The sequence below is a fragment of the Neophocaena asiaeorientalis genome, unplaced genomic scaffold, assembly GCF_003031525.2.
Source record: "Neophocaena asiaeorientalis asiaeorientalis breed wild unplaced genomic scaffold, Neophocaena_asiaeorientalis_V1.1 scaffold150, whole genome shotgun sequence".
NCBI lineage: Eukaryota > Metazoa > Chordata > Mammalia > Artiodactyla > Phocoenidae > Neophocaena > Neophocaena asiaeorientalis.
Genome location: NW_020176571.1, coordinates 16,404,586 through 16,431,773, shown reverse-complemented (window position 1 = coordinate 16,431,773; position 27,188 = coordinate 16,404,586). Strand labels below are relative to the sequence as shown.

The following is a 27,188-nucleotide window of genomic DNA, read 5'->3' as shown; positions in this document are numbered from 1 at the left end:
GACGGTTTTTGGGCGAGTTGGAATCCCTCGTAGACCGTTTGGGTCTAACAGTGGCAAGAAGGAAAAACTGCAGAGATATTTAGAAGTCTACAGGAGATGTAGAGTGACTGTTTTGGAAAACAGGTGAGAAAGATCTAGGGTGGCTTCTACATTTCTTGCTAGAGTGACTTGCTCATCTTGCTTCAAACTCAGATTCAAGATGAATGTAATAATACATTCGAGGTTATCCACCAAGCCCTTCCTCTCCCTGATCATCACGTTTCAGTTTGTAACTAGACGGTGCCTTTGGGGGCATTGAAGTCCCCACTAACTGGCCTCTAATTCTGGAGTTTGAGGTTTATCAATTCCTCTAGACACCCCTTTTCTCAGTGGCTGTCCCCCCCCCCTTTTTTTTTTTGGCTGTGTTGGGTCTTCTTTGCTCCACGTGGGCTTTCTCTTGTTGTGGTGAGCAGGGGCTACTCTTTGTTGCAGTGCGCTGGCTTCTCATTGCAGTGGCTTCTCTTGTTGCAGAGTACAGGCTGTAGGCGTGCGAGCTTCAGGGATCAAATCATGTCCCCTGCATTGGCAGGCGGATTCTTAACCATTGCACCACCAGGGAAGTCCAGTGGCTGTTCTCTTTGAATTTTTATTGTATTTTAGCCAAATCTCTGTTACCACATCACATCGTATTGTAATTGAAAGAGTTTGCCTGCTTGTCTATCTCCTAGGGACCGGGAGCATCTCAATAGGCATCGTGATATATACATTTGTGTACCTTCCATGCTTGACACTGAGATGAAATTAAGGCATAGGATTGATGGCCATTTACCAAAAATAAATAGCAAAAAAAACCCTTTCAAATACAGGGCGTTTTAATAAAATAAAAGCATTTTAATAAAGACACACACAACTGAAGCCGAATCTTTAAGATACCTTCACCCGCTTAGTCATTCATTCATCATTCGTTTATTCATTCACTCATTCACCGACACCGTATTGAGGCACTGGGCTGGGTACTGGAGACACAGAGACGAATGGCAACATGCAGCTTCGGAGTCGCTCAGGGACTGAAAGAGAAACTGCATTTTACTGGTGGCCCCATTATCTGCCCCTGAGACCGTACAGATGGGTAGAGAACTTCAGAAGGCAGGCCCTAGGCCTCACTGGTTTCGCAGGCAACTAGTAGGTAGTTGTTGCATATTTGCTGAGTTAAGGTGGGAAAAACCCTTGCATCAAATAAACTTTATATCGAAGATGACGAGAAATGAAAATCTAATTTTATTTTTAGAAAACATCCAGAAGCAGCAGTTTTATTCCAGGGGAACGAACACACACCACCAGCATCTCAGCTCAGAACAGTGGTCCCCTGAAGTGGATGTGGAACGCAAAACAGAAATTTACTTCTATTGGGACTAAACTTATCCAAACAAGAGCGTGAGAGTCCGAAAGGGTCAAAGGTGGTCAGGGTTTAGAAATAAGGCAGCCTCTGTGTGGAAAAGTCTGTAAGCTGCCATGAGACTGGCTGAGAGGGAGCCCGCCTTAGCCGACATAAGGTGACCCTCTCAACTGGGCCGCGGGAGGGCGTGGGCACATTTGAGTCCTTGTCCTTGAAGGGCACTGAGCGAGCCGAGGGGAGGGGTGGGCGGGGCTCGGATTTCCAATCACAATAGAGGAAGCTCAGAGGCGGCCGAGGGGCGGGCCCCGCCTCCTCCTCCCTCCTTGCGGATCCTGCGCTGAAGGAGACGCACGCTGCTGACTTTGTCTTCTCCGTGCGACCCTTACCGCCGTCTCGAGAACTTTCTCTCCCCTGGTAGGTTTCTGCTCGGGACCCTGAATCCTGGCTCTCGAGCAGACTGGGTGGGACGTGGAAGGGAATCCTTGTGTAGCAAGACTGGGGGAAGGACCAGGAAGGACATCTGCGCTCCCGGGCCTGTAGCCCTGAGCATCCGGACTCGGGTTGGGGCGGGGGCCGTGCCCTGGGCTGGGGAGCAGGGCGGGGCGGAGGGGCTGCGACCGAGCCCCCGGGCTTTGTCCGCCACGCTTCAGTGCTCGCCGCCAGCCCCTGCTCCCCCGGGGGACAGACGTGTTGCATTTGCAGGTAATCCCGGACCCTGCGTGTCCTTGATGGGTTCATGGCGGCCGCATCACCCGCGGTGCCTGCTGGCGGGAGCCCGGACACGTGCTTGAGGAGCTGGAGGAGGGAGAAGGGGCCAGGTGACCTGTGAGGCTGGCGGATCGTGAGCCTGGGGATTGGCGTCCATTACCATGGGAATGGAGAAATGCCCGGCTTTTCGGGGTTGAGGGTGAAGGACGATCTTGGCCCTGCCCTCCAGCCTCTCCCAGGCTGCGGCACACGCAGCCCTTGCCGGAGCGATGGGCCGGCTCGTTTCTGGCTTCTTTTCTTGGTGCTTCGGGTGCTTTATTTGCCAGCTTTGGGTGTTGAGCGTGAGGAAGGCCTAGACTTTTTCGCCCTAGAGACCTTGTCCGGGGAGATCCGTAGTTGCTGCCTCCCCTTGTGACGTGCGCTCTCCTCTGCGGGCGACAAGAGGAAGAGGTGGCCCGTGGGTGGCCTGCACAGCCTTTGCAGCTGGGGCCTGCGGCGGTAGGAGGAGGGGAAGAGCCGGCGCTTACTAGTGAAGGTATCGCACGGCAAAACTGGGCTCTTTAAAAGGTTAGTCCGGGGGTTTCCCTGGTGGCGCAGTGGTTGAGAGTCCGCCTACCGATGCAGGGGACACGGATTCGTGCCCCGGTCCCGGAGGATCCCACATGCCGTGGAGCGGCTGGGCCCGTGAGCCATGGCCGCTGAGCCTATTTAAAAAAAAAAATGGTTAGTTTGCAAAGTAGAGCTTTGTTGCTGAACTTAAAAGCCCGGGTTCATTTCTAATGATTTATATCCACAGAAGGGACAGGAGGGTGGGGATGTAAAGGACCAAACATCAGAGGTAATTTTTACCCTGTTTAGCATTCTTTTCCCTTACAAGCCACCACTCTGGTCTTGAGGCACTCCTGTGTATAACATAAAATATTTTCTTCTAATTTCTTACAACTCCTGTTAGAACCCCTGTTAAGAGGGGAAAAAACAAAATTAAATTGCTTTTTCTCTAGAAAGATCTGAGAGAAAATCTGTACTTCCTCAAGCTTCTACACTGTCATTTCTGAAATTCCCCAAATAGTTTAAAAGATCTATCTGGACAACTAATCTGTATTTCTATAGCAGTCTTTCTGGATTTTTGTTTTCCACTGCTTTACTGGATCCTCTGTATACCTAAAGGATCTTAAACAAACCAGCTAGTGAAAATAACATAATAAAGAAAATCTGTGCGTATCTGTTCACCAAGAGAGGCGGCATCCTTCTGCTTCTGCGCAATATGCAGGACATGTGAATTTCATTGTTAAGGTCATCTATTTGTGGAGACAGTTGTACACCATTGTATATTTCTTTTTTCTCTAGCACGGAGGAGAAAACTGCAAATAGGCTTTGTAAAGGCAAAATAATCTGAGTTTAGTCCCTCATGTTTGGGGGAAAATAGTTTTTTGGGAAAAAAATAGCTATAGAATGAAACAGTTGTTAAAGTTATCTCCAAATCAAGTACTTTATTCCAACTTGGAGCCTTACCAACTCTTACTTAACATATACAATTACTAAACTAGGTTTTGTTACTTCATCCTTTGCAGATGAGAAACAAAAAACGAGAGGGAAGCAGGGGTACAGTTTGAAACAGGGACATTGTCCTCTAAGTTAACAGTTTAGCATTAAAAGTAAAAGGCAAACACAAATACTATATAATGGGTTACAATTATAAATGATACTTAATTCTGAAGAAAGGGCTTTTTTATGATCTGTACCCTCTTTGTTTAAGAAAGCGGGTTGATACAATAAATTTTGCCTTTTGTTTTAGTTATCCAGAACACTGAGCTGATGGCACAGATGAAATTGGTGTTACTGTATAAATGTTTTCTAACAGTTTCCATTTTTTTAACTTTTCCTTTTTGGCTTTTTCTTAATGGCTGGAAAGAAACTCACTCAAAGGCTGATATTCTCCTAATGTGACCCCCTGAAAAAAAAATTTAATGAGTACCCACCTTCCAATAAGCTTCCAAGGTGCACTAAAAGGAATTCAGAGTGATATTTTCTGCAGATTTTGCATAAACATTATTCATCACCATTGTCACTGTATTTAAGCACACATAGTATGTCCAGTACACTGTGACAAATTTTAAGTGAAACTTCAATAGAAGAAGAAAATAGAAGGACCAGTTGGTCCCTATCTTCTAAGAGTGATAATAACCACTGGTAGTAGAAATTATATTCATAACTGGCCATTCTTTTAGCCCAAGCTTAAATATGGGTTAATACTGGGCTCTAACTTAAATAGTTACAAATAAATACTTTATAGGGGTCATAGAAACAAATCCACTAATCTAAATCTAAATATTATTCATGTTGTTTAGCCAGTAAATGAATGGCCACAAGACAAAATTGTTGCAACTTTGTTAAATACTATTAGAAAAGCAAGGACAGGCTGAAGAGACGGACCCAAATTCTAACGGGCTTCAAGGAGGTTTTTGTCTTGTTTTTTGTTAATGGGTTAACATGGTTTTTTTTTTTTTAAACATCTTTATTGGAGTATAATTGCTTTACAACATTGTGTTAGTTTCTGCTGTATAACAAAGTGAATCAGTATATGTATACATATATCCCCATATCGCCTCTCTCTTGCATCTCCCACCCTTCCTATCCCACCCCTTTAGGTCCTCACAAAGCACCGGAGCTGATCTCCCTGTGCTATGCGGCTGCTTCCCACTAGCTATCTATTTTACATTTGGTAGTGTATATATGTCCATGCCAGTGTTTCATTTCGTCCCAGCTTACCCTTCCCCCTCCCTGTGTCCTCAAGTCCATTCTCTACATCTATGTCTTTATTCCTGTCCTGCCGCTAGGTTCTTCAGAATCTGTTTTGTTTTGTTTTAGATTTCCATATATATATGTTATCATACGGTATTTGTTTTTCTCTTTCTGACTTAACTTCACTCTGTATGACAGACTCTAGGTCCATCCATCTCACTACAAATAACTCAATTTTGTTTCTTTTTATGGCTAAGTAATATTCCGTTGTATATATGTGCCACATCTTCTTTATCCATTCATCTGTCGATGGACACTTAGGTTGCTTCCATGTCCTGGCTATTGTAAATAGAGCTGCAATGAACATTGTGGTACATAACTCTTTTTGAATTATGGTTTTCTCAGGGTATATGCCCAGTAGTGGGATTGCTGGGTTGTATGCTATTTTTATTATTTTATTCTTTTTGTTGCAATGGTAAATGGGAGTGTTCCCTTAATTTCTCTTTCAGTTTTTTCATCATCAGTGTATAGGTATGCAAGAAATTTCTGTGCATTAATTTTGTATCTTGCTACTTTCCCAAATTCATTGATTAGTTCTAGTAGTTTTCTTGTAGCATCTTTAGGATTCTCTGTATAGAGTATCATGTCATCTGCAAACAGTGACAGCTTTATTTCTTCTTTTCCGATTTGGATTCCTTTTATTTTGTTTTCTTCTCTGATTGCTATGGCTAAATCTTCCAAAACTATGTTGAATAATAGTGGTGAGAGTGGACAACCTTGTCTTGTTCCTGATCTTAGAGGAAATGGTTTCAGTTTTTCACCATTGAGAATGATGTTGGCTGTGGGTTTGTCTTATATGGCCTTTATTATGTTGAGGTCAGTTCTCTCTGTGCCTAGTTTCTTGAGGGTTTTTTATCATAAATGGGTGTTGAATTTTGTTGAAACCTTTTTCTTCATCTATTGAGATGATCACGTTTTTTCTCCTTCAATTTGTTAATATGGTTGATCACATTGTTTTTTAAAAATATATTCTGTGCTCTAGAATACCATTATGCTCCTTTGAAAATGTATTTTAGTTCAAACTTGCAACAGTAACATTACAAATTCCCACACAGGTTTCTCATGTGGACACGTGTAATATTTTGATTATTTTCTTTCAGGGCACAATGGCAACTCTTAAGGAAAAACTGATCGCACCAGTTGCAGAAGAAGAGGCAACGGTCCCAAACAATAAGATCACTGTAGTGGGTGTTGGACAAGTTGGTATGGCATGTGCCATTAGCATTCTGGGAAAGGTACGTACTTTCAAGAACACCATACATACTAATGAGAACCTACTGTATAGCACAGGGAACTCTACTCAGTGCTCTGTGGTGACCTAAATGGGAAGGAAATCCAAAAAGGAGGGTATATATGTATACATATAGCTGATTCCCTTTGCTGTACAGCAGAAACTGACACAACATTGTAAAGCAACTATACTCCAATAAAAATTAATTAACAAAAACAAAACAACACCATATGTGATAGATAATTCAGCATGTGTATACAGTCTCTTTAGGTATCTGAGAATTTGATTGTATCTTCAAAAGATAAGTTGTAGGCATCGTGATACTTCACCTTTAAACACATTAGCATGTATTTCCTGAGAGAATGACATTCTTCCTATCTGACACAGTAGAGTTACTGTGCTCAGGAAATTTAATACTGATAAAATGCTATTATCTAATATGTAGTACCCAGATTAAATGTTCTCCAACTATCAGAATCCTGCCTTTTCTCCCCTAATCCAAGATCATATTTTTATATACTTGTCATGTCTCTTTCTTCTTCTTTAATTTGGAACTGAGCCATTCTTTGTCTGTCACGTCATTGATACGTTTGTAGAGTCCCCATCGGTTCTGTAGGATGCCCCTCAATTTATGGTGGTCTGATGTTTCCTTGTAATTGGGTTCAGGTTAGGTTTGGGAGGTGGGGTGCTGGCACATCCTTCACAATGCATCACAATTTTGTCTCATGACTGGTGGTGCCCAGGAGTCCTCTGGTTGAAGTGGTAACTGTCAGACTTCTCCACTGCAAAGGTCCGTTAGCCCTCTATAGTTAATAAATAATCTGCACAGTCGCTTTTTGAGGTCATGGAAATATCCTATTATTCCCCTCAGACCCCCACCCAGTCATTTTATTTTGAAATGATTTCAGATTTACAGAAAAATTTGCAAGACTATAAAAAAAATAAAACTTCCATATTCACTTCACCCATGTTTACCAATTCTTAACATATTTGTGTGTGTGTGTGTAGGTGTGGGTGCACGCACGTGTGCACACATGTATGGACTTTTTTCTGAACCATTAGAGAATAAATGCAAATGTGCCCTTCCTTTCCTTCTGTCTGTCAGAGTACATTTCCTCAAGATAGGACATTCTCACATAGTTCAATTATCAACATCAGATTTAACACTGACAACATGCTACTAGCACCCTCTACTCCTCCAGATTATATTTTCCCCAGATACCTCCATAGACTTTTAGTTTGCTTCCTGTATTCTTACTTACCTCGTTGAATTGATCCTTGTTCTTTCTGAAGGCTGTCTTAAATGTTTTTTAGGGGAACCCCTCCCCTAAATGCTGCCTGGCCTTCCGTAGAGCACACTGTCCATTTGTATTGTATGTGAAGGCTGCTTGAATAACTCCTAGCCGAGCATATTTCTATTTACAAAATTTAACTTCTAAAGCAACAGATTCTGAATCTTCACTGAGGAAAAAGTCATCAAAGAAATCAACTAAAATATGTAGTGCACACCAATGAAAGTTTTATTCTTTGGCATTTTTTTCTTGCTAGTTTTCATTGGCTAGGTTCCCCTCATTTAGGAGAGCTGCTTCCCAAATTGCAGGGAATTTAAATAATCACAATTTAGTGTTCATCCTTCATACCAGTAAAAATGAAAAGTATTCCAGCTTACCTTTCTTTTAAAATACGTACCATGTTTGAAGTGCTTTGACTAAAATGCTTCATTTTAAACAACAATCTCAAGAAATGGGAACTGTTCATATCCTGTTTCCAGATGAGGTAGCTGTGGCTTCATTAGATTAAGTGGCCTGCCTATTGTCACACAGCTGGTAATGGTAGAGCTGTATTTTGAGCCCAGGACTCTGAACGCTTAACCATAGTGACTCCGCAGTTTCTTTTCATTCTATGCTAGTATTGGGGCAATTAAAGACGTGTATTTTTCTTTTAATTGAAGTATAGTTGATTTACAGTGTTGTGTTTTAGTTTCAAGTGTACAGCAAAGTGATTATTCAGATATATCTTTTTCAGATTCTTTTCCATTATAGGTTATTACAAAATATTGAGTATCATGCCCTGTATGATACAGTAGGTCCTTGCTTATCTATTTTATATATAGTAGTGTGTATATGTTAATCCCAAGCTCCTACTTTATCTCTCCCATCCCCCCAGACATAAATGTATTACTAAAACACTAGCTAAAGATTTTTCATTCCTCCTGCTAATCTGAGAATTTGGATTTTCAGGAAACTATATCTGAGCTGTCATGATTCTATAAGGAGTACCTCGCTGATTGTTTTAAGTGTAAATCTAAAATCCTCTTGGGTAAATAATTTAGTTGAGACTCTCCTCTCTGCAGTTATATAATACTTTGGCCCAATTCTAGTGATCGAGAGAACAGACTGGGCCCCTAACACCAGTAGGAATCTTCCCATTGAGCTGCTGTGAAGGAAGGACTGCCTTATTGAAAGACCATTTTATTACTCAGAAGTGTTTAAATCTTCTTTTAATGGGGAAGAATTAGAGTCAAAGTTGTTATTACTCTTTGGTAAGGATTATAAACCCCACTGGTTCAATAAGAAAGGGAACTAACAGTGCCATTGTGTCAGGTGTCTGCATGTTACCTTATTCCTCTAGAAAAGTTCTAGGGGATATTGTCATCTCTATATTACTGTTGGAAAAGGACAAACTCAGAAAGATTAAGCCCCTTGATTAAGATCTCAGAGATCCTAAGTGCTGGATCCAGTCTCTGAGTCCATCACCAGTGTGCTTTGCAGAGGACACACACTGCTTTGGCCCAGAAAGTGAACAAAGCTGGGGCACCAGGGACAGAGGTTGAGCAGGCCCACGCCTTAACCGGGCCCGTGGAGGCAGCTGAGGCTCCCGAGTACAACGTCCACCATTACAAAGACACCGGTGTTCTCTGCTTCTCTTCCACACTCTCCCCAGCCTCATTGCCAACATGGAAACCATCGTGAGCTTTTATAAAAATAGCTTCCCTACTTAGAACTTTCTGATAGTGTAAACAGTGCACGTCAACTACAGGCATACATAATATGCAATGAGGCGTCAAGGATCTTTCCCTGCCTGTCTCTCAGAGCAAGGTGGGGTGCACACCTCCGGGGGGCGCCATTCAGAGGGTCAGGAGCGCCTTTCCGGTGCAGTGTGGTGGTGCTGTCTCTGACTTTTCATCTCTTACCTTCTGCCCTCTTTCTTCAAAACACCAAGCTCATGGCTGCTTAAACCCTTTTAGTACTTGATTTCCCTTCCCCTGGAATGACTGCTCTAGACCATCAGAGTTCACTCCCTCCCATCATTCACGTCACGCTTTTGTGGGCAGACCTTCCCTGACTGTCCAATACCAAGTAAGCGTCCTTCCCTTCCCTTTAACTTCACCCTGCCTTGCCCTGTTTATAGCACTTCCATTATCAGAGTCATCCTAAACTGTATGCTTCACTCCTATTCCCTTCCTGGTACATTCCATGAGGGCAGGCACTGCCAGATTTGTTCATGACTGTATTCCTCGTTAGTAGAATAATGCCTGGCACATTCAGTAGTAAATATGTATTAAATAAATGGATATTCCTGCTATTATGAAGAAACTGCACTTAGAGCTGGTCAGATTTTGATCATAGCTTTTCCTTTTTCATGGCTTCTTCTGCCACCCCTACCAATCACGAGCTCTGTGTTTTGGCTGCGAAGATCCCGTCATGTTGTCAAGGTCATACAGAAGTTCCATGCAGTTATTCCACCCTTAGCCTCTGTGCAGCTGTTTTTGGTTTGAGTGTCTGTTCTTGATTCAGTCAACTGTAGCCACATTCTTGTGGTACAAACCCAGCATAAGGAGTCTCTTAGAAGGAGCAATGTAATTACATACTGCAAAGTAGTTTTTGCCGTGCAAGACTTGGCCTAAAAGCGAGACTTAATTAGAATTTGGTGTCTGTACAAGAATAGACAGGTTAATGTAACAGACTCAAAGCCCAGAAACAGGACCGAAGAGTATTTAATGAAAAGTGGCAATTCCAGAGCAGAAGAAAAACAAATTATTGAATAAACGCTGTTTGTCCATTTAGCTAATTATTTGGAAAAAGTTATACCTTTTCCTCCAACAAAATGTCATGCAAGCTAAACACTTGAATATAAAAATGCAGCCATCAAATATTAAGCCACTGGCAGCAGTAATTTACTAGCTAAGAGGGCCAAGCGGTAGATTATGGCTGTGTCTTGTCCACATGGAGTTTTAGATTAAGAGACAATTTTTGTAGTATATTAAACAAGGTTCCAGCAGCAATGTTCTTGGCTTCTAACTGATCTCGTTCCTTAATAAGGTACTGCTTTTGCGATGAATCTAACCCTTGATGTATCAAACATTTTAAAATATATTTGCAGCGTAAGTGGAATATACGTATGGCTGATATACACTATGTGAATGCAGAAGGAGATTTCTTTAAGCCAAAGTGTCAGTACTTAGTCACACATCTTCTATTTGCCTGCCTCCCACTGGGAGGATATTTAGTCCCACAGATGCAGCTAAATTCAGCGCTGCAATTATTTTCTCAAAGTGTTGGATCTCTTCCTTCCTTGCCAGCTGACTATGTACTTCTCAGACAATTCTCTACCCACTGAAACGAAACACAGGATCTGAGATCCTGTGACATCCTTTTCCACTTAAGCCCCAAATTGTTGTGCCCCGTTGACTTTCACAGCACCCATGTGATGCTCCCAAAATAAGAGTGGCATTCCTGGTGCTCAGGACCTTGACGGAACGGTTATTACGTTCTCTTGTATGGTTTTAGGGCTTCCGAAACACAAATGAGGGTTTTGTGTGGTCTTGTCAGAGGCTGCAGAGGAACGAAACCATTTTTAAAGTGTTGAAACATGAGTTGAAGTGAAAATGGGTGAACATTAATGCCAGTATTTGACATACATGGAAATGAGAAAATATTTACCGAGTAACCCCCACCCAGCTCATAAAAGGGTCATTTCAGAAGCTTGCAAGTGAATCAGTTGCTTGGAACTAAGAACACATTCAGTCACAGGGAGGCTTGAGTCTCAGGGAAACCCTCACAAGCAGGCCTATTGCGGCTCACTGCTTGAGGCCAGCTGCCACTGGACTTCTAGAAACGGGACAGTGTTCATTCCTTGCCTCCTATGGGGAGCGGAACCTGCTTTGTTGGCAGCTTAGCCTGGTCAAGTTTTCTTAATGGCTGCCTCACCTCTCTTTGCTTCTCCCTCTGCTGCTCAAAGCCTCACTGACCCCTCCATTTCTACCCTGGATTATTCTATCGTAGCCTTCAAAGTGCTTCCTGAACCCCAGTTACTTAACGCTTTTTTCCCATCAACACCCTTTATTTACCCTTTACCTAGCTGATCTCACTATCAAAGAGGTATTTGCACTGTTAAGTGTGATATATCATATTAAGCTAATTATTTTGCTAACAGCCCGGTTTTTTGCTAAAACCAGTAAAGGCCAGGATTTGGGCCATGTTTCAATGGGAAGGATAACTACTTTTTAAAGAGTTTGTAAATTATGAGCTTTCACAAGACAGCCAACTTTAAAAGCTGAAAAGTTATTTAGATGCAATTAGATTGACACCCTCTCCCCTTCATTCTTCTGAGAAGAAAAGGTTGACTTGCTGAAGAATGGACATGATTATTGATTTACGGTTTTTCTTGGGTTGGATGGCACAGGTGACAGTCGGAATAGAAAATAAGAGAACTCTGAGACTGGGCAAGTTTGGGTTAGTCATGCATAGAGAATTCACTAGCCCTGGACCCCTGTGTCCATGACTCCTTCCTTTCCCCACCAGGATGTTCAAGTCGGTCAGAGCCCACCTGAGGATTCCTAGCTTCACCCAGGGCTTCAAAGCCAGCTCTAAAGTGAACTCAACCTCTTGATGGTTTTAAACTAAATCTGCCCTCTCAAAAACCCCTCCAAACTGGGGGGTGACCTTCGGGATGGACACACTGCCCAAGGTTGTTTCTAGGTCTCTGTCTCTTTTTCACCACCATCCCCCATGAATATGAAAACTTGTGCACCCTGAGGCCACTGTTGAGCCACACTGGTTTCATGTCTGCAGATTCTTTTTTTTTTTTTTTTTACATCTTTATTGGAGTATAATTGCTTTACAATGGTGTGTTAGTTTCTGCTTTATAACAAAGTGAATCAGTTATACATATACATATGGTCCCGTATCTCCTCCCTCTTGCGTCTCCCTCCCTCCCACCCTCCCTATCCCACCCCTCCAGGCGGTCACAAAGCACCGAGCTGATCTCCCGGTGCTGTGCGGCTGCTTCCCACTAGCTATCTACCTTACGTTTGGTAGTGTATATATGTCCATGCCTCTCTCTCGCTTTGTCACAGCTTACCCTTCTCCCTCGCCATATCCTCAAGTCTGTTCTCTAGTAGGTCTGTGTCTTTATTCCTGTCTTACCCCTAAAAACAAAAATAAACAAATGGGACCTAATGAAACTTCAAAGCTTTTGCGCCGCAAAGGCAACCATAAACAAGACCAAAAGATAACCCTCAGAATGGGAGAAAATATTTGCAAATGAAGCAACTGACAAAGGATTAATCTCCAAAATTTATAAGCAGCTCATGCAGCTCAATAACAAAAAAACAAACAACCCCATCCAAACATGTCTTCGGATTCTTAAAGCAATTTGCATCATGCTCATTGAATGCCAGTTGGGTACCAGAAGGTGAAATTCTGAAAAATTGGTATCTTAAATATTAATAGTTTGCTATTTAAGACATTTTATCATGAAATTGTTTTTAAAGAGCACACCTAACTCCATGGTAAAATTCTTGTCTAGATTTTTAGACATTGGTTACTTTGCCATTTCAACAGTCTCTGGCTTGTGCCGGCAGCTGAGGTATCCTAGAGCGGCTTCCAGTCCTAACAGCTGTTTTTGTGTTTGTAGTCTCTCACTGATGAACTTGCTCTTGTGGATGTTTTGGAAGATAAACTCAAAGGAGAAATGATGGACCTGCAGCATGGGAGCTTATTCCTTCAGACACCAAAAATCGTGGCAGACAAAGGTAGTCTCATTTCATGCCCAAAGTGATCAAATAATAAATCGATATCCTCACTCCTTTATAGAAGATCGGTTTTCCCATCCTGGTGAATCTAGTGTTGGTAGTTTCTCCTTTCCTTCTGGGTCCAATTCATCCTCAAAAACAAACATAATTGTTATTACCTCTGTAGTCCCTCTCCCACTGCCTTCCACACATTTGGTACATATAACAGTTTAGGAAATTGGATCCTAATGCTTGTTTACACATACCTGAGAACGGGGATGTTTTAGATCTGAAAAAAATACTGCACAAGGTAATTTGAGTGCCTTGAAGAAATTAACTAAATTCATATTCTAGCCATCTTTGTCCTGGATTAATGGATTTATGCTGTGACACTGTCACCACAGCACAGCTGTGCCTACAGATGTAGAAATGTGGGCCCAAAATAATTCCTAACAATGCTACTAATAATAGCTGTTATTCACTGAAGTATTAGCATTCTGGGTATGCTAATGTGAAACTTTGCATATCTCATCTTCACAGCAGCCCTATGAGAGATGGATACTATTACCTCCATTTTGTGGAAGAGGAAGCTGATAAAGTATTAGTAACTGAAAAGTCACATAGGGACATGGTTTGAATCATCCATAGCTATTGAGTCTAATGACCACATCAAATCAAAATGTCTATAATTTGGGAAAGGGTGCACTTCCTTGAGGAAAAAATAAACTATTTTCTAGAGGGACTCACTGCTAAAAATGAACAAGCTTCTTGGGCTTCCCTGGTGGCACAGTGGTTGGGAGCCCGCGGGGGACACAGGTTCGTGCCCCGGTCCGGGAGGATCCCGCGTGCCGCAGAGTGTCTGGGCCCGTGAGCCATGGCCGCTGGGCCTGCACGTCCGGAGCCTGTGCTCCGCAACTGGAGAGGCCACAGCAGTAAGAGAGGCCCGCGTACCGCAAAAAAAAAAAAAAAAAATAAGCTTCTTTAAAATATTGAGTATTAGACATTAAATTCTAGCCAAGAACACTGGAGTGCCTTCCTTCCCTTCATAGATTGAATTAACATTACAAGTCTGCAGTTACCTTTAAATTGCTTTTTTGTTGGAGGGCTGCCTGTTGAACTTTGGACTCACTGTGTTTATGCTTTGTATTATTACTGACAGTATAATCTTCTCTAAAGCCAATAGCATTTTGCATTTGTTAGCCAGAAACATAATTTAGGGCCATGCTTCCTTCCCGGGTCCATTTTCTGAGCCAGTGTTACAGTTGGAATGTTTCCACATCACTCAAGGAGGAAGAAGCCACAGAACATTGGTGTTGCAACTCAGCACCTTATACAGAAAATGTAATTCTCACGTACGTTCTGGGAGCTTATGTATAGATTCCTAGAGCATATTATACAACATGTTTTGATGAAGAGTTGTATGTAAAGTACTTTTCTTCCTCTCCTTCAAGATTACTCTGTGACCGCCAATTCCAAGATCGTGGTGGTAACTGCAGGAGTTCGCCAGCAAGAGGGAGAAAGTCGTCTGAATCTGGTGCAGAGGAATGTTAATGTCTTCAAGTTCATCATTCCTCAGATCGTCAAGTACAGTCCTGACTGCATCATAATTGTGGTTTCTAACCCAGGTATTACTATAATGCCTTAAGGTTCAGTTCTGTTAAATTCAATATTTTGGATTTTTTTTTTTTTTTAACTTAAAGTCTGTTCTGGTGTCTGCTGGCAGGAACAATTCACGTGTCTTCTGTTTTTGGCCACAAAAGAGTGGTGTTTGCAAAACCAATGACACCGTCCCAGGCCACATGCTTAAGAATGTGAGAAGAGTTTTATATAAAGCAATTTCATCTGCTTGTTTTATCTGGCTTTGTTGTAAAGTCTAAAAGCTTTTAAACTTTTCTATCAAGATTATCCTGGGATGCATAATGAAGCATTTGAATGTGACTCCAATTTGGATGAAATATTTTAGCATATTTGACCTACTGTTTTCCAGAAAATGCTTTCTAATCTTCTTATTTATTTCTAAACTTCTTGAAAATTGAGTTGATTGAATTTGAAGAGTTTAAGAAAGCCATTAATTAGTCTAGGTTTAAAGATAGAAATAGACTGTATTGATGGACAAATACATGCTTAACATCAAATGTTGTAACTTGAAAACTTCTGGTTAGAAAGAATTGCATTTTTTCAACCCAAACAGTCAAAATTCACTCTCTGTTTCACACTTCTTTTGCCTACAATTTGCCATCAAGCTTACTATTTACTGGTGAGCACAGCAGGTACAGTGATAAAATGGTAAAGCTACTAATTATCTCTGACACTTCACATTGAGAAAGATTGTGAATAAGAGCCAAGAAGATCCTTCTAATTTACGGCGGGTTTGTTGTTGTTTGTTTGCTTGTTTTAGCCGCACCGTGTGGCTTATGGGATCTTGGTCCCAGACCAGGGATTGAACCCCGGCCCTCAGCAATGAAAGCACAGAGTCCTAACCATTGGACCGCCAGGGAATTCCCTCATTTATGGGATATTGAGAGTTGGGAGCCAGCAAGACCAGATATTATTTTAGTATTATTCTCTGTAATCCTGGATTAAGAGTTTCCTAAATAGCTCAACCTTGCATCTAAAAGTTCTCATAAATAGAGGGTGGCAGATAGATGTGGAACATGAATGACAAACAGGAGACACAGATGAGCTTGTGCCGCATCCTGTGCTTAAGGCAGACAGTATTAACTGGTTATACAGCTTTTCCAGGTATAGCTTCAAAGTCTTAACCCTCCAGGGGGTCACTCCTACTGAGTCAAAGTTGCCAAGGAAGAGTTTATAATATCCAGGCCAAAATGACCTTAAAATATCTCAGCCGGTGTCTATATGTGGGAGTGGAGGTGGAGACTTGCCTTCCTTGTGTGCACGTTTTCCTACTCTGCACAGCTTAGCCTGTAAGTGCTGTGATCTCCTCTAGCCCAGCAGGTTTTAGCTTTGCAGTCTCTGTGCCACACAAGAATAAAGGCTGTGTCATAGAATTCCTTTCAATAAATAGTAGAAAATGTTAATACCCTGTATTATCACAGCTGTTTACTGAATAGTATCTTGTTCCCAGGGAAATTTATAGCAGCATGCCTTGGTAGTTTAGTAACTGATAGCTTTTGGTTTCTCATGACGGTTGTTATAATCGTGGAATGTTAGCATTGGGAGAAACTTAAGTGATGAACTAACTCAACCCCTTTTCTTTTTCTTTCCATATATAGTAAATTAATCTGCAAGACTCTTTTATTATTCTTGTTTCAAGTAATAATGTAAATAAAAACCGCAATATTGCATTTCCCATGTTTTACAATCTCTCTTACTATAAAACTTAAGTTTTTTTCCTGTCTTTCTAACTCCCGTCATCTCTCATTATGAAAAGTCAAGTATTTACATCTTTCTGGGCACATCTTATTTGGAGGATGGGGCAGTGTGAGAGGAGTAAACCAGGGAACCCATTAATTGACATAGCAGTTGAAATCAGTTTTGATGTACTTACATACATTATTTTTTAAATTTTTAGTGGACATTCTCACATATGTTACCTGGAAACTAAGTGGATTACCCAAGCACCATGTGATCGGAAGTGGATGTAATCTGGATTCTGCTAGATTTCGCTATCTTATGGCTGAAAAACTTGGCATTCATCCCAGCAGCTGCCACGGATGGATTTTGGGAGAACATGGCGACTCAAGTGGTAAAAAAAAAAAAGGACAATATTTACTGTGTACTTATGTGGTGTTCTTGCCATTCTGACTGTTTTGTTTGTTTTTACATTATATTTTCTATATTTTCATGTACTTCACATTACTAATAAGTAATTGTGGGAGGTTACTTTGATACTGACTAGGTAAATATCTGATTCCTCATCAACTTTTTGCCTGCTAAGTTTAGTATCCACTTAGGATTCTTGCCTAAATAAATTATGATGGTTGTCAAACATATTCTAATTCCATCATTTCCTCTTAAACGTTGAATTTTATACATTGTATAGGCTTATGGTGTAAAACTGTCATAATCCAAAACAGAATGATAGTCTTTGTTTTACTAAATTCAGTTTTGCCCAATATGCAAGGGGCTATTTTCTCCCTAAAAGGTTAAGGTGTAAATTTTCCTTTGAATTTAGTGAGAGTTAGTACTGTGATTTTGGTAGAGTTTACTTTGGTACTGAAAGAATTTGGTCTTAAAATTATTGCATTGGTGCTTTCTTATATGATGATGCTGACTTTTTTTTTTTCTGACACATTGTACCACTTCAGTCAAGAGTTTCTCATGTCCAACGATTTTCCTGAATTTATATGCTGTATAAAGTAGTACAATGTCTGGTGTACAGTAAAAACTCAGTGCTAGTTATCACAATTGCTAGAAACACAGATCTGGAAGTGACCTTACATGTTGAAGATCCTTTAGCTGGCTAGTGGCATAACTGTAGCTAGAATCATGTCTTCTGATTCCTATCCAATGTTTTATTTACTCATTACTGTGTCATTTTTTCCAAAACATCTCCCCCCCCCCATTTCCCTATTGATCTATACTGTGTACATAAAATGAAAGAGAATTAAACTATGCTCACTTAGGCATGATTATGTAGATTTCATAGTCTTCAACAAAAACCAGGAAAATGCTGTAGTTTTCTCAACAGTTACCCTGAATTAGCAAAAGTTGTGGACTGAAACATGGTCTTGTTTGGCCATGGGCAGCTTTGCCCTTCACAGTTGGTTCTAGCCTTTACCCCAGGGCTCTGCTCTTATTTTCTGAATCTAAGTGTTTTCCTTCAAAGGTCCCTAAGGAACACATACTTATTTTTCAAGGTCCGGTTCAAACGCATATTTTTTGTAGCGCTTTCTGACATTTGATTTTCCCCTACATTAAGTAGACCCTTATTTATGTTTTATTACACTTTCTTCATCGCTCCGTAAGAACATATCCCATTGCTTTAGTGTCCTTTACTAACTGTTTCTCCTAGTAAATTCTCAACTTGTCCATGGTACAGAGCATATTTTAATCCATCTTTATATGCCTTTTGGCTGGGCAAGAGGTGTTCAGAATAGGTAACGGGGTGTTTTGGTGCATCAGAGCCTCCAAAAGATAGAGTCAATGATAACACCTTTGTCTGCTATGCCTTTGGGGGCATTCTTGGAAGGAAATATTTGGTGCGGTTAAGACCAGAGCAATTCATTGTGGTTACATGGAGTTTCTTTCCAGAAATGGACTGAACTTAGAGCATGATAAGAGAAAATTAGACGATACTTGGGTGTTTTCCAAGAATTCTTTTGTTTTTTACTTCACTCTAGGAATAAAGGGGGCTTATATTTGAAAAATAAGCAGGCAAAAAGTTAATTCCTCAAACCCAAAGTTTAGAGTAGTCCCAAACTAGAATCCCTTAGGAGTTCACAAACCTAGGGAAAGGCAAGAATTTCATAATGTCTGTAAGCTTTACCCAGCAATTCTGTTTGCGCCAAAACGGTTGAAAGTTAAAAGGTCAGATTTGAGGGCAAATGTCAGCCTTTGCAGGGAAGTGTATTGGAGTCAGTTGTCACTGGAGCAGTAAGTGGGTAACTTGCAACAGGGGTGAAATCTGAACTAAGAGAAGAAAAGATTTTTTTAAAAATAAGGTCAGAGATAGATAAAATGTTTGTGTATTTATTTTTTCCCCCGCAGTGGCTGTGTGGAGTGGGGTGAATGTGGCAGGTGTTTCTCTCCAGGAACTGAATCCAGAAATGGGAACGGACGATGATAGTGAAAATTGGAAGGAAGTGCACAAGATGGTGGTTGAAAGGTACATAGGAGGGAGCTTGATTTAAGACAATTAGTATCATGTTAGACAAAATTGTGAACGCTTCCCATGGCTGCCTGTTCAGATAAGCTTAAAAGTTTTTTGTTTGTTTGTTTTTTGTTCTTGCTTTTTTTCCTGTTTTTCTTTTTTTAAATTACTCTTTGTTTTGGGGGGGGGGGGGTTTTTTTCTTTTTTTTAGTATCATGTTAGACAAAATTGTGAACGCTTCCCATGGCTGCCTGTTCAGATAAGCTTAAAAGTTTTTTGTTTGTTTGTTTTTTGTTCTTGCTTTTTTTCCTGTTTTTCTTTTTTTAAATTACTCTTTTTTTGGGGGGGGGGGGTGTTTTTTTCTTTTTATTATTTTTTCTGTTATATTTTTCTTTCTATTTTTTCTTATCTTTTAAATAAACTCAATATATAATAGTAACTATGCAGCTATTATCTTCTGAAACAGGCAAGACTAACTTATACTGGTCAAATTTGCTATGCTGGTCCCCCTAGGGAAAGCAAATATTTTTCTAGAGAAATTCTATTGTAGAAGTAACAGGAGTGGGACATGGAATTAACAAGTGAGAAAGGCTTTCAAAATACCTACTGTTGACACATAAGGTTGGCTTATTTAGAAAAGTAAACCTAGACACTATTAGTGTCATAATTGCATTAAATAACTTACTGATTGATTGCTGCTAGTGTTTAAGCTGTGCTGTATTTATCTTTCCACACCCAACCAAGGATGTCCTCCTCTCCCTCTTTGAAACTGCCTTTTGTTACTGTCTTCTCTTTCTATGACCTTCATGTTTATCCTAAAATAAGGTGTCATTTTGGACCAGAGTAAAGAATGTGGGCTTAGATTGAAATTCTAGCACTGACACTAACTGTATAGTCTTGGGAAGCCATTTAACCCTTAAGCTGAATCTCAGTTTTCTCCTCTGTAAAGTCATAAGGTATTTAAGTTATTGTAAAAATTGAGTTAAATCACACATACTTATCATTGGTAAGCACTCAAGAAACATTAGCTTCTATTTTCAGAAAATTGTTGTTGTAAGACTAGCTGATATCTCGAATATGGAATCATTTTGTTTAGTTCAACTTTATTTATTTTATTTTTGGCTGTGTTGGGTCTTCGTTGCTGTGCTCAGGCTTTCTCTGGTTGCGGCGAGCGGGGGCTTCTCTTCGTTGCGGTGTGGTGGCTTCTCTGGTTGCGGAGCTCGGGCTCTAGGCTCGCGGGCTTCAGTAGCTGTGGTTTGTGGGCTGTAGAGTGCAGGCTCAGTAGTTGTGGCTCATGGGCTCTAGAGCGCAGGCTCAGTAGTTGCGGCACACGGGCTTAGTTGCTCCGCGGCATATGGGATCTTCCCGGACCAGGGCTTGAACCCGCGTCCCCTGCATTGGCAAGTGGATTCTTAACCACTGCGCCACCAGGGAAGTCCAACCCTTTATTTTATAAACGAGAAAACTAGGGCTCACCCAGGTAATATAACTTTCCCAAGTTCTTTTAATCGGTGATAGATTGCATTAAATCCCAATTTTTTAATACCCAGTTACCTCCTCCTACCTAATTCTCAAGTACAAGTGCCTTTGTGGGTTTCAAAAGGTATAATTTGTGCTCAGAAAGTTGCCGGGCAAGGTGTTGCCAATACTTTTCTCTAAGTTAGTTGGTCATGGTATTTTAGGTGACAATGGTTAGTGGCCTCAAATGGACCTGAAAATCAAAGTATATTTTGTCCTTTGAATGTGAAGGTTCTTTTACTTTCATTGTTCCCTGATTTCATTAATATCTTTGGAAATATTGATGTTTATGAATAAGAAGATTGGTTGGAAAATGTACATTTTACCTCTGTGACTTTATAGTCATTTATACAATAAACTACTTAAATTTGTCAAAGCATTTACATAGCACCTACCATGAAGTTTTAAAATTTTAAACATTTTACATATATATTAACCCATTTAACAAACTTATGAAGTAGATACCATTGTTATCCTTATTTTACAGAAGCAGACACTGAGACAGGTAGATTTTATTCAAGATTACAGTTAAGAGACAGCAGGAGTCAAACCCAAAGAGTCTGGTGTCAATTATCTCTTTTATGAATTTTAAGAAGATTGGTTGGAAAATGTACATTTTACCTCTGTGACTTTATAGTCATTTATACAATAAACTACTTAAATTTGTCAAAGCATTTACATAGCACCTACCATGAAGTTTTAAAATTTTAAACATTTTACATATATATTAACCCATTTAACAAACTTATGAAGTAGATACCATTGTTATCCTTATTTTACAGAAGCAGACACTGAGGTCGATTTTACTCAAGATTACACAGTTAAGAGACAGCAGGAGTCAAGCCCGAAGAGTCTGGTGTCAGTTATCTCTTTTATGAATTTTTTTTTTCCTTAGTGCCTATGAAGTCATCAAGCTAAAAGGATACACCAACTGGGCTATTGGATTAAGTGTGGCTGATCTTATTGAATCTATGTTGAAAAATCTATCCAGGATTCACCCAGTGTCAACAATGGTGAAGGTAAACTGTTATAAAATATTATGATTTCTAGTCGAGTATTCTATATGTAGATTCATTTTAAGAAGGATGAGATAATGTCTCAGTCCACAGTTATTTTTTCATCTCAAAGTTTTATGGAAGCCTTTCTCCTTTCCAACAGAAGTTTAGGACAATAAGAGCAAAAATTTATACAGACATTGAATGCATTTTTACATTTCTCCCTTGTATGATGTGGCAAATTAAATATTAACTCTGAATCTTATTCAGCATATTCTCAGATGATCATCTGAATACGTTTAATAGTTTCATTTCAAGTTGGTATATTAAACTATAGATTGGCTTTGATGTATGTAGCATTTGATACCTTAACAAACTGAGTTTAATTCAAAAGCTATGGAACAGTTAAGTAGAAATTGATTATTTTTAAACAAAACTAAAATTGTATTAAAACATTGTCTAAGATAGTGGACTCATTTTCTACAAGTCAGCAGCAGGGGTGAAAACGTAAGGGGGGAACTGCAGTAGATTCAAAGAAACTAAGGTAAATATAGAAATGTTGGGGGGGTAGAACACAGTGTCAGATGTTTTGGGGGTTTTGTTGTTTTGGGGGTTTTTTTTGATACTATGGCAAAATAATTAAAAGCAAGTATGGCAAAAACTGGATAATCGCTGAGTCTTAGAGTACATATATATAGGAGTTTGTTTATTCCCTACACTTTGGTGTATATACAAAAACTTTCGAAGTTAATTTAAAAAAATATTAAACTGACTTGATTAATATACTAAAATAATTTAATTAATTATGTAGTTAAGTTGACCCTCTGAGTAATTTACTTAATACAAACCGGTACAGTATTTTGGGAATTGTATGATTTTTTTCCAGCAACTCTTGGGTGTTGCAAGAATCTTGCCTTTGAGTGGCATCCAGCTACTTTCCTGGACCTTGTAGGTTGGCTACTACCTGAAATGCTCTCCTTAACTAAAGAATTTTAAGAAACTTAAAATTTCATGGAAAGAAGCCCAGTGAGAACCACATTTGAATGTGATTTGAATTTGAAGACATAATCAAATTCTATTAAAGTGTATTGAAGCAGAGAGGTATCAGTAAGTTCAATAAAGTACATAAAATTCTAGTTTTATCATAGTGCGTATTTGTATATTCTATGTATAAAGTCTAATTAGAAACACAAGTATTAGGGATATATAGGCCTGTAAGTGATAAAAACTAAAGAATGAGTCGATGCTTATCAAATTTCCTGCAGTTCTTCCTGTTCGAACTCAGTACCTGTGATCATTCTTCCCTGTGGTTTCGTTTCCTCATCTCATTGCTTTTCTTGTTGCGGCAGGGGATGTATGGCATTGAGAATGAAGTCTTCTTGAGCCTTCCGTGTGTCCTGAATGCTCGGGGGTTAGCCAGTGTTATCATCCAGAAGCTGAAGGATGATGAGATTGCGCAGCTCAAGAAAAGTGCAGACACCCTCTGGGGCATCCAGAAGGACCTAAAGGACCTGTGACTTGTGGCTGCTAGGCTGTAGAAACTTAAAACTACAGTGTGATTAACCACGAGCCTTTAGTTTTCATCCCTGTACATGGAGCACAGTCTGCTCTTATCTTCCAAAGTATGTGATCTGGGCTCCCAGAATCAAAGCCCAAGCTTGGTTTAATGCTTGCAAGATGAGTCCTTGAACAAATAAAATTAACTATTGTAGTGTGCTTCTGTCTCTGGAATTCCTTCTTTAATGGTTTCTGAAAGATTTCAGTCTGTTTGTTTTTTCAGTAATTCTTCCCCCCCCACATCATAAATTTCCCTAAAGTCTATCATCTACATTCCATCTTCTTCTTTTGCCAAACAGCACTACAATTCTTTGTCACGACGTGTACTACGATTTTGTTGTTGTCCTGAGGATGTGGTTACGATTTTTTTTGAGGACTTTATTTTGGGGGGAGCAGGTTTAGTTTCACAGCCAAATTGAGAGGAAGATACAGAGATTTCCCATAACACTTGCTTCCATACACGCATCGTCTCCCGTTACCGACATCACTCACTGGAGTGGTATGTTTGTTACAGTCTGAACCAGCATTGACACGACATCATCCAAAGCCCGTCATCTACTTTACAGTTCACTCTTGGTGTTGTGTATTCTGTGGGCTTGTGCATTCTGTGGGCCTTACCATTTTAAGGTTGCCACCATTGAAGAAAGAACTAGAACCAATGGATGACATTTACAAGGAAGTCCTTTTTATTTCTCTAAAAGGAAGAACCTCTAAAACAGCTTACTAAAGTAGGGATTAACTTTGTTAGAGTTGGTTCTATTTGATAATGAAGAAAAATGAAAGTTTGGACTGAATTATCCAGATCCTGGCTACTGGGAGACAGCATAATGGGGGGTTAAGAGGGGGACTTACAGCAGACTTACTTTAGCAAAGAGTTTCTACTTTACATGTAATATCTGAGGGTCAGTTTTTTAGGTAGTGTTAAAAACATGGACTTTGTTATCACGTAAACCTGGGTTTCATTGATTAACTGCAATTTGGGGCAAGTTATGTACTTAACCACTCCTAAGCCTCAATTTTCTTAAGCTATGAAGTAGTGGTAATAATGGTACCTCTTCAATATGGTGTATGAATTAAATGAGAAAATGTAAAACAGCGCAATGCTTGGTTCTAATAGTAAGCGAGTAGTGCCTCCTGTTCTAAGTGATTTACATATATATTAACTCATCTAAGTCATCCTAACTACAAGGAAGTGTTTCTCCACCTTGGCAGTATTATTTGGGGCTGGAATATTCTGTACTGTGGGGACTGCATGGTGCATCATGGGATGTTTGGCAGCATCCCTAACATCTACCCGCTAGATGCTGGTCACACCCCTCTCCCCAGTTGTGTCAACCCCAAAATGCGTCCTGGGGAGCAAAATCACCCCTGGTTGAGAATCACTGCTGTAAAGTATTTGAATCCTCACTTTACAGATGAAACTGAAACACACAGAGGTCACACAGCTACTAAGTAGCAGATTTGGGGTTCAACCCAAGCATTGTAGCTCCTTAACCTGTGCTCTGAAGCACAGTGTGTTGCGATTGCTGTAGATATTAGTTATCGTTACATTTCTGTATCTTTAGCATTTATAAAATATCAAAATCATTCTCTCATTTAATGCTCCAGCATATTATGAGGATATTATTATTATCGTATTACAGAAAGGCAGACTAAACCAGAGGTCCTAAATACGTTTCTCAGGTCATATTTCCAAAATGACAACCTTACCTCTGCACAGCACAGAGAACTATACTCAGTATTTTGTAATATCCTATAAGGGAAAGAATCTGAAAAAGAATATATATCTGAATCACTGTGCTATATATTGAGTTGGCCAAAAAGTTTGTTCGGGTTTTTCGGTAAGATCTTATGGAAAACCCAAACGAAATTTTTGGCCAACCCAATATATGAAACTAACAATATTGTAAATCAACTATACTTCAATTTTAAAAAATGACGATCTTTTGGGATGATAATCATACATCTAGCTAGATGTAAGGAGAAAGGTTATTTTAATTTATGTCTGTAATTCATTGTTCTAATTTATTTGTGAATACTGAATTTACAACAAGCCAGTGATTTCCAAGCTTGAATTTCATAGACCAGTTTAAAATTTTTTAAACTTTGTCAGGGATAGGGAATGAGTCCTTGTGTGGAAAGAGGTAGGGGGCCTCAACATAGCCTTGCCATCTTGTAATATTGCCAAATAAAGACATGGAGGGAAAAAAGAACATATATTCTTACCATTATACAGAAGAACAGATTTTTTTTTTTTTTTGCGATACGCGGGCCTCTCACTGTTGTGGCCTCTCTCCCGTTGCGGAGCACAGGCTCCGGACGCGCAGGCTCAGCGGCCATGGCTCACGGGCCCAGCCGCTCCATGGCGTGTGGGTTCTTCTGGGACCGGGGTACGAACCCATGTCCCCTGCATTGGCAGGCGGACTCTCAACCACTGCGCCACCAGGGAAGTCCAGAAGAACAGATATTTTAATGCCAAAAGAAGAACACCATAATCTCAAATTTATCATCCGTCCTGGACCAAGAGCAGAAAAGCAAAACCCTTGTTCTGGAAGAGCCAAGAGCTGGAAGAAGTCTGGGCTCTTGGTTTTAATGGAGCTGCTCTAACAGCTACAGACTGCCTACGTTCAAGCTGCTTTTGCATTAGGAGGAAATAAACGCCTATTGATGTTATTATGGGTATGTGTCTCAGCAGCCCAATTTAGTAACGTATTCTGTAAGACTTTATTGGGAAAACCATAAGGCAAAACAGCTATTAGCAAATAACTTTTCATCTAATCAAGGAGACAGACATGAATGATAAATCGCAAAATAAGGTGCTGTAAAATAACCTTAGAAAAAAAACCCTGAGTCTTCACATGTTCAGTTGGAGCACTTCGGTTGTCTTTTTGTTCTTTGGGGAAACATGAAAAATGGAACTGCTAAGATTCCCTAGGAATAGAGGAGATGACTGGTAACACCTAACTGTTAATACATGGATTCAGATATTCCATAGATCAGTATCCAAAATACAACACTCACGGACTGTTTGGGACTGACATAGATCGTTTATCCGTAAAGCTAATTTTGTCTCATATAATTTTAACATTGGAAATGACCTGGGCTCAAGGTATTCTACAGAAGAGCCACTAAGACCTAAGTGCTAATCTGATTTATCTAAATGCAACCAAGCTAGTTTATGGAGCTGATCTATTGGTTAGTAGTCCTTCAAATTATCTAAAACAAAACAAAAAGGAGGGAGGATTTATTGGTACACCTAACTGAAAAGCCTAGAAGTGGAAATGACATTAAGCAAGATCGTATTCAGGAACAAAAAAAATGTTACCAGAATTATCAAGATTTTCTCCAGGGCTTCCCTGGTGGCGCAGTGGTTGAGAGTCCGCCTGCCGATGCAGGGGATGCAGGTTCATGCCCCGGTCTGGGAAGATCCCACATGCCGTGGAGTGGCTAGGCTCGTGAGCCATGGCCGCTGAGCCTGCGTGTCCAGAGCCTGTGCTCTGCAACGGGAGAGGCCACAACAGTGAGAGGCCCGTGTACTGAAAAAAAAAAAAAAAAAAAAAAAAGATTTTCTCCAGCTCTCTAACTTTTCTCTCCTTAGTATATTTATTTGATTTTCAGGTTCTGTGTGGTGGTAAAACTCCAGTCTCACATCCTCTCATACTCAGGTCTAGTAGAAAACTACCTACTGCTTTCCTAGAAACTCCAGAAAATATCTCATTGCATCCTATGGGCTCTCACTGAGTCAAAGGCACATCCATGGACAATGTAATATGGCAGAAACAAGAGAACCGTAAACATTAACCACTTTCCTTTATACTAGAAGAAATTTAAACTTGAAATGGAAAACTTATCTCATTTCACATATCACACTATTGATAAAGGATTTAAAATACCTTGAATAAATTAAAGTAAAATGAAGTAAAATCTTACATGAAGAAAATTACAAAACTACTAATGATAAATCGTAATAAAATAATTTTATATATTATGAAATGTACTAACAAAAGCATTTATATACAGAGATTTTAATTTCTGGGTGGGAAAACAATATCATAAAGATATACATCCTTCCCGATATAAAATTACTTGAATTCCAAGCAGAATCCAAATGAATTGATGCTTTTGTTTTGACTGTTTTGGTGGTGGTGGATTTATCCAAGTGCAATGGAATCAGATATTTAAAGTATGACAGTAATATGGTCATAGTTTTA

General features: G+C 40.0%; 1 protein-coding gene across 2 annotated transcripts; it reads left to right on the top strand.

Moving 5' to 3' along the window:
* LDHB (lactate dehydrogenase B) lies at positions 1-23,136 on the top strand. Of its 2 annotated transcripts, none has more exons than XM_024733231.1 (8): positions 1-123; positions 5,986-6,120; positions 13,035-13,152; positions 14,583-14,756; positions 16,667-16,840; positions 18,805-18,922; positions 21,321-21,444; positions 22,770-23,136. In XM_024733231.1, the coding sequence occupies exons 2-8, from the start codon at positions 5,992-5,994 to the stop codon at positions 22,935-22,937; spliced, it is 1,005 nt and encodes a 334-aa protein (XP_024588999.1). In that variant the 5' UTR covers positions 1-123; positions 5,986-5,991; the 3' UTR covers positions 22,938-23,136. The 2 variants fall into 2 exon arrangements, with proteins under 2 accessions (XP_024588999.1, XP_024588998.1); XM_024733230.1 differs by lacking the exon at positions 1-123 and adding an exon at positions 1,652-1,789.
* The last annotated feature ends 4,052 nt before the right edge of the window (positions 23,137-27,188 follow it).

Excerpts from the sequence above, each read along its gene's own strand:
- LDHB (XM_024733231.1), top strand. The coding sequence starts at position 5,992 with ATGGCAACTCTTAAGGAAAAACTGATCGCACCAGTTGCAGAAGAAGAG. Across the intron at positions 6,121-13,034 it reads CCATTAGCATTCTGGGAAAG|TCTCTCACTGATGAACTTGC; the intron begins GTACGTACTTTC and ends TTGTGTTTGTAG. Across the intron at positions 14,757-16,666 it reads AATTGTGGTTTCTAACCCAG|TGGACATTCTCACATATGTT; the intron begins GTATTACTATAA and ends TTAAATTTTTAG.